Source organism: Abrus precatorius, unplaced genomic scaffold, assembly GCF_003935025.1.
Source record: "Abrus precatorius isolate BTA unplaced genomic scaffold, Abrus_2018 Scaffold0, whole genome shotgun sequence".
NCBI classification, from domain to species: Eukaryota; Viridiplantae; Streptophyta; class Magnoliopsida; order Fabales; family Fabaceae; genus Abrus; species Abrus precatorius.
This window is the reverse complement of record NW_020874290.1, coordinates 2696333-2704245: the sequence shown is the minus strand read 5'-3', so window position 1 is coordinate 2704245 and position 7913 is coordinate 2696333. Positions and strand designations below refer to the sequence as shown.

Here is a 7913-nt window from a genome sequence, read left to right as displayed (position 1 = left end):
TTAGGCAAAAGGTGGATTAGTCCAGACTTAAGCTCAAAAGGAACATCTATATCAGGATATTGAATGCCTAATGGTTGGTAGGTAACATCAGGTGCAGCTAACTCCTTAAGTGTTCTCTCATGATTATTATGTGCCATGGTATCAGAATGAGTGGACAATGTATCGGAAATAGAAGTGCCAAATTCAGAATCACTAAAATAAGAATCACTGCTCAGATCAAGTCTACAATGCTCTCTACGATAACTCCTATCTCTACTACTATGATGCACACTACTTTGACCTCTCTGGAGTCTATGATATGTCCTATCTATCTCAGGATCAATGTCAAACAAATGCACAGACCTGGACCTAGTCATACAAAATCACAAACATCAAAAACAGCAAGCACACAATGCATGAATAATGTCACTTTACAAAGAAAGTACCAAGCAGAGGTGGGAAAATTGAAATCTAACTTGATGATAAATCTATTTTTGATGTAAGATGACACCACAAAAAAATTTCAGATTCTTTTGAGCACGGCAACTTGGTCAACTAGATACCTAAAGTCAAGAAAAATAGGTCAATAAATGCTTAAAAATAAAAAACTTTTAGAAAACGGGCGATTTTTGAAAATTGGGGAAATCTCAACCGGCAGAGCGGGTTGCAGTGAATGGGAAATTTTGTTTTACCCCAAAGTCATTTGTCGTGGAAAAAATTTTGACACTCCTAGCAAAAGTTATGACACTTTTATGTTGCACAAAATTTTTCTTCACCACCAAGATGTATCTCTTTCTCTACACAAAAATTCAGGCCAAAATTCGACCATTTACTATTTTTTTGGAATTTTTCAAAATCAGTGAGTAGTGGATGAATAGTAAATGAATAGTGCAATTCAGCAATTCAGCAAGGCAAACACGATTTCTACTACTCCTCTGTTTTTGGTTTCTACTAGTCCTCTGTTTTCGCAGGCAGCACATAGTACGGAACCAAAATGCAACTAATCACTCACTCCAATAAATGCAAATCGAATTGAACTCAATGGAATAATGGAACATGCAATCAAACACAACACAATTGAACAACAAAATAGAAACGATTCCTATTACTCCTCTATTTTTTTTTCTGATTTCTGTTTTCAGCATGCATACAATACAACATACACAAAATGCTATTGGATTTAATCACACACTCAAAAACATGAATTAACCAAATCAAATGCAAATGCAAATCAATGCATTACAAGTACAGAATATAATTCTCACAGAATGAAGAACACTTGAACGCAGAAACTATCAAAATCTATACAACACACAAAACGGAAATGCTACACAACTAACAACTCGAAAATGAATCAAAAGCTACGTGTCCCTGGCAACGGCGCCAAATTTGATATAGCTTTATCGAACACTTATCAAATGCACAAGGTTTTTGCAATTATTTGTAGAATAATGTCAACGAAGGTCGAATTCTCAAGGACACGTTTGTATCTAATTCTTCTTTGCCGAATTGTTAAAATGAAACAAAAGATTGGGGAATTTTGAGAGTTTAAGAATAATCTGATCAAACGCATAAAATTCTGGAATAAAAGAGAAATCTAATGAGAATTAATTGATCCACAAGTCATAGGTTCATGCAAACAACATCCTTCATTGTTTCCCTAATTTGAACATCTAATCCATTAACTAATTCAATCGAATTTGCTAACAAACTAGATTATGAATTTGACTAATAGATCTATCAATCTAATTCAATTTCATGAATCAAACTACAATCGCAATTCAATTCAATTCCTATCGCCAAACGTTATCAATATCTTGAAAAATGAAAGAGAAGAGGAGAAAAGAGAATTCAAACTTGGAGCCACTCTGAATCTTCCTTGCAATTCCCTATTCCTTGTGTATCAATCCGAGAAGCCTAGCCTTCCATTGAATCCAATGCTCAGCCAAGTCAAGAAGAGAGAAGAAAACGAAAAGTCACACCAAAAGAAGAGAGAGAATTCGAGAGAGAATTTTAGGAGCCAAAACCGAATTTTAAAAAGTGTGTTAAAACAAAAAAACCAAAAAAAAAACCTCCATCAAAGTGGAGCCTCTAACATATTAATAGGCACCACTTATGATCAAATCCAACACTAAAAGGAAGGGCCCACAAGTGTGATTAAACAGCCCAAATTACAAGCTAATGAAATGTTAATACAAATGAAATGAAATTACAAGAACAAAATTCGAATACAAAATTTCCTGCACAATTTTCCTAACTTCAAAAATTCATAGAAAATATAAAACAGCTTCAATTTGGACGATCTGCACATGAATTTTATAGCCCAGAAAATGAGGAATCCAATGCAACTGGAATCATACTGAACGGACATCTGTGGAAAAAGTTACGATCAAAACAGTGAGTGCAGGTCTGAAAACAGAATTTAGACATTAATTGAAATTTAGTTCCTATCATCCAATTAACTAGGAAATGCCATAATTTGTGAAATAAGGGAACATGAAAGGTAATTTACACACTCTAAAGGATTGAAAATGTGCACAAATAATGCATGCTATCAACATGATTCATCAAACACAAATTCAATTTTCTTGACAAGTAAATCACTAAGAGGTTTTGTTATTTTTGAAAAGTCTTTCATAAACCTCCTATAAAAACCTGCATGGCCTAAGAAACTCCTAATTCCTTGAACATTAATTGGTGGAGGTAGTTTACTAATGACTTCAATTTTGGCTTGGTCCACATCAATTCCTTTTTTCAGAAATTCTATGGCCAAGGACTATTCCCTCTTGGACCATAAAATGACACTTTTCCCAATTCAGCACAAGGTTTGTATCTTGACATCTCTGCAAAACAATGGACAAATTAGATAGACAATCATCAAAAGAATTGCCAAATACAGAAAAATCATCCATGAAGACCTCAATGATCTTTTCTACTAAATCTGAAAAAATGGACAGCATGCACCTTTGGAATGTGGCTGGAGCATTGCACAGTCCAAATGACATCCTTTTATATGCAAATACTCCAAATGGACATGTGAAGAAAGTCTTCTCTTGATCTACTGGATCCACCGCTATTTGATTATAGCCTGAATATCCATCAAGAAAGCAATAAAGTGCATGTCCAGCCAATCTTTCTAACATTTGATCAGCAAATGGTAATGGAAAATGATCCTTCCTTGTTGCATCATTAAGCTTTCTATAATCAATGCACATGCACCAGCCCGTTACAGTTCTAGTGGGTATTAATTCATTCTTTTCATTTGCCACTACAGTTATTCCTCCTTTCTTAGGAACAACTTGAACTGGGCTGACCCATTGACTATCTGAAATTGGGTAGATTATTCCTGCATCCAATAGCTTCATTACCTCTTTTCTAACCACTTCCTTCATAGCTGAATTCAACCTTCTTTGTGGCTATATTACTGGCTTGTAGTTGTCCTCAAACAGAATTCCATGTCTACAAAAGGATGGGTTAATACCTTTCAAATCTGAGATGTGCCATCCAATTGCAGATTTGTGATTCCTTAAAATTCTCAGCAGCTTTTCTTCTTCATCTCCCTTGAGATTATTGCTTATAATCACTGGATATTGATGTCCTTGATCCAGAAAAGAGTACCTCAAGTGAGATGGTAATTGTTTCAGCTCAACTTTCTCCATTTTCTCCTTTTCCTCTTCCTTTTTCAGCTCCTCTCTTGCTGAATTTTTGGATAAAGGGATAATAGGCAGTGTTTCAAGTTGCTGAACATATTCCATGAATTTTTCTTCTCTTTTTACAGCAGCTTGTGAATTCCCTGCAACTATAATTTCCCTTAACATAGAAAATTCGTCAACATTATCAATTAATTGAGGAAATGACATAGATTCTAAAATATCAACTCTCATACAAGTGCTATCATCACTAGGATGTTTAAGTGCTTCAAAAACATTAAATGTAACCTTTTCATCTTGCACTCTAAGCATTAATTCCCCCTTTTGCACATCAATCAAAGCTCTCCCTGTAGCTAAGAAAGGTCTGCCCAATATTAAAGGAATATCGGCATCCACCTCCATATCTAAAATGACAAAATCTGCAGGGAAAATAAACTTGTCAATTTTTACCAATAAATCCTCTACAATACCATATGAATAAGTAAACGATCTGTCTGCAAGTTGTAGAGTGATGCTTGTTGGCTTGACTTCCTCTATTCCAAGTCTTTTCATTATGGCAAGAGGCATAAGGTTGATGCTTGCCCCAAGATCACACAAACCTTTTCCTATTGTACAACTTCCAATAGAGCATGGAATGCTGAATGAGCCTGGATCTTTTAATTTTTGAGGCAGCTTTCTCTGCAAAATAGCACTACATTCTTCAGTCAAAGGGACTGTCTTGTCATTTTCTAACTTTCTCTTCTTGGAAAGCAACTCCTTCATGAATTTTGCATATGAAGGCATTTGTTCTAATGCTTCAGCAAATGGTATATTAATTTGGAGCTTCTTGAAGACGTCTAGAAATCTCTCATACTGCCTTTCTTGCTTAGGATTAGTAACTCTTTGTGGATAAGGCAGTTGCTTGTATTTTTCTTCATCTAGAGGCTTGTTTGAGTCTTCTAAAATTTGCCTCTTTGTTCTTCTCACAGTTTTAGGGAAGGTATCAATTTTTGAATTTTCTCTTTTTAATAGTGTGAAGTTCCCTTCCTCTAGTTCAGATTTAATCTTCTCTTCTTCCTTGGTTTTCTCTCTCTTCTCAGCTAGTTTTGGACTACCCACAATAGGTCCACTTCTAGTCATCACAGCTTGGCATTGTTCTTTTGGATTTATAACTGTGTTGCTAGGAAATCTCCCATCTTCTCTGCTGGATAGTTGCTCAGCTAACTGTTCAATCTGTGTTTCCAATTTCTTCATGGATGATTCTTGATTCTTGAAGCTTGTTTGTGTTACTTTCATGAATTGCAGCATGGTTTCTTCCATTTCGTTCAGCCTTTCATTCAGTGGTTTAGAAAACCTCTGATTTTTTTGAAGTTGGTTGGCTAGATTCCCTTTGAAATAAGGTTGTTGAGCTGCTGGTCCTGCATTTGAAAATGGAACAGTAGAGTTAGAATTTTTCCAATTAGAATTTTGGGTATTCCAGCTATGTTGCTACTGGTTTCTATTATTAGAGAATTGAAAACTAGGAGGAAATGAAGATTGTTGTCTTTGAAAATTTCCCATATAATTGACATGTTCTTGAGATTCAGAATTATTTCCATCACAAGCTCCGTTTACATGATTCCCTCCACAAAATCACACACAAGTGGATTATTCTGGGTTGGTGCAGCTTGTAAGTTGCTGATTTGTTGGGTGAGTGCAGCTATTTGCTCAAAAAATAGTTGATTTTGCAGCTGATTTTGAGTCAAAAAAGTCTCAAGAAGTTTTGCCTCATAGCCATTACTCCTTGTTGATTGTCTCAAACTACAGCTTTGATGCATGAAGGAGGCCATCATATCTATAATTCCTTGAGCTTCTTCTAGTGATTTGGTGTTCAAAGAACCTCTTGCAGCTGCATCTATCATGGTTCTAGTTGCTGGATTCATCCCATTATAAAAGGTTTCAAGTTGCATCCATTCCGGTATGCAATGATGTGGACATCTTCTCAAGAGTTCCTTGTATCGCTCCCATGCCTCATATAAGGTTTCTCCCTCTTGCTGCATGAAGGATGTGATCTCTCTTCTTAACTTTGCAACCTTCGAAGGTGGGAAATATTTAGAGAAAACTTTATTGACCAGATCTGTCCAAGTAGTTATACTCCCTTGTGGTTGGGCTTGGAGCCAACATTTTGCCTTGTCCCTCAAAGAAAATGGAAACAATCTTAATCTGATTTCATCTTCGCTAACTCCATTGATTCTTATAGTATCACATAATTGCAGAAAATTAGAAATATGTAAGTTAGGATTATCTAAAATTAAAGTAAGGCAGGTTTAATCTCAAAATGGTTGGCTTGAATGGTTGGTCTGACAATAAAAGAGCTGTATCCATGCATATTAGGTACTCCATAGTCTCCTAAAGTCCTTTGTCTATGTGGTTTAGCCATCTTTGCTTCTAAATTTACAGATGAAGTTGGAGAATTGACTTGTTTTTCTGCTGAGTTTGGTGAAGAAGGTGTAAACTGTGAATTCTACTTCTTTTTAGCTGAGTTCTCTGCCCTTGATTCATTTCTTATCCTTCTCAATGTTCTGTTTATGTCTGGATCAAATACAAGAACATGTTTGTCTTTATTCTTCCCACGCATATAACACAAGGAAAACTAAACACAAACACTAATACTTGAACTTTGATTAGAACACAGAGCAGTAGAGTGCAGAGAAATTGCAATCAAAATATTCTTTAAAAGCTAAAGGAGATAACCTCTATTTATTTAAAAACAAAACAAAAATTTACAACAACTAATATATGTAAAATCACTACCAAAATTTAATACGAAATTGAACTATCACATAGAACTGAATTAAAAAAGAAAATAAATGGTACAATCTAGTTATCCTCTAGTTACTAATGATGTTAAAAACTAAGATCCCCGGCAACGGCGCCAAAAACTTGATACACCTTTTCTTATCTTAGTACTTAAATGATGTAATTCACTACTAGCAAGTGTACTAGGTAATTGTAGCAAGTTATAAAATGTGGAAATCAGATTGAGTCCCAAGTATCGTCCTCTAGGATCTTATTTTCAATCACCAATTCACAAGATAATAACCATTTGCACCAAACAATTCATTGAACAAATTTCAATATGCAAGAAAGTAAATTTCAGAATTAAAGAAATGAGAAATTGTTAGAAACAGAATGTTAATTTGTACTATTCGAATGAATTACGAATGAAAGAAAAGTTAGGAATTTATTTCACTAGAATATCAATATTAATTCAGTTCTGCCTTTGAACATTCAAGCAATTGATTGATTATCAATCGGTTTCTCTTTACAGTAACCAAAGATTGATTCCTCAATTCATTGGTCCTAATATTCAACCAAATCTCCCTAATTCCTTAGGCCAAATTTAGTTCAATATTGCATTACGAATTAGAACCAAAAGATTGCAAAACAAAGACCACTTATCCCTAAGAAAATCAATAGTTTTGGGAATTAATTCAGATCTAAGCAACAAACCCAATTTTCATTAGTGAAGGTTACTTTTTGATTAATCAATTGAACTTCCATTCAAAAAATCAAGTAAACACATAATTAATCCCTCAATCAAATCAAACACTCAAAGTTCAGAGTCAAAACGAAATCAATATATCAATTCTAGATCCATAAATCCCTAACAAAAAGAGTTAGAATCACATTACAATGAAATGGAGAGAAGAAAGAAGAAAAGAAGATAAAAAGCAGAGAGTCATCTCCATCACTTTATCTTCTCCCAGATTCCTCTAGCAAAGAAGAACAAAAGTCACTCCTATCTTCTCCCTCTGACTTCCCTTGGAAGTTAAAACAGTTACAACCGAATACCAAAACTAAAAAATGACCAAAAAGCTCTCTTTTTTCTAAGTTTCTAATTCCTATTTATAGAGTTCCTCTAATTCTTCAACTTAACCCTTGGAATTCTGAAAGTTAGTTATCCCCAAGTGTTCTGGAATCTTCTAAAAGTGATACAAAAGCTCCAAACGTCCAGATTGGTGGGAAAAAGAAGTTATAAAAATTTGCAGAGTGTTGTGCCAAAACGTGCAGTGACTGAACATCACTTCAATGAACGCTTCTGCCATATGCTCAGCTCTGCGTTGCTACGCCATCTGTTATGAGTAGCCACTCTTTGTTGCACGCCAAAGCTCCAGGTAATGTGCGTTTCAACGCAATGACAATTATCCAGTTTCAGTTGCTGGAGTGTTAACGCGTATCACTCAGAGTAGCCACGCAGATCCAGTGCTATATTTTCTTCTTTCCACGTTCAAACGCCAATCACTTGGAGTTTTAACGCCCAGC

General features: G+C 35.2%; 1 protein-coding gene and 1 non-coding gene across 2 annotated transcripts; one reads left to right on the top strand and one right to left on the bottom strand.

Moving 5' to 3' along the window:
* Nucleotides 1–3395: 3395 nt before the first annotated feature.
* LOC113851977 lies at nt 3396–4862 on the bottom strand. The gene is made up of 2 exons (XM_027482245.1): nt 4464–4862; nt 3396–4307 (listed from the first exon to the last, which is right to left on the bottom strand). The coding sequence occupies exons 1-2, from the start codon at nt 4860–4862 to the stop codon at nt 3396–3398; spliced, it is 1311 nt and encodes a 436-aa protein (XP_027338046.1).
* A 705-nt stretch (nt 4863–5567) lies between these two features.
* Nucleotides 5568–5674, top strand: LOC113853531. Its single transcript, XR_003502634.1, has one exon. It is a non-coding gene; the product is annotated as a small nucleolar RNA R71 (small nucleolar RNA).
* The last annotated feature ends 2239 nt before the right edge of the window (nt 5675–7913 follow it).

Bases quoted from the DNA above. Each gene is read 5' to 3' on its own strand.
- LOC113851977 (XM_027482245.1), bottom strand. From the start codon at position 4,862: ATGAAGAAATTGGAAACACAGATTGAACAGTTAGCTGAGCAACTATCC. The intron at 4,308-4,463 runs GTCTTCAAGAAG...GCTATTTTGCAG, and splicing joins AGTATGAGAGATTTCTAGAC to AGAAAGCTGCCTCAAAAATT.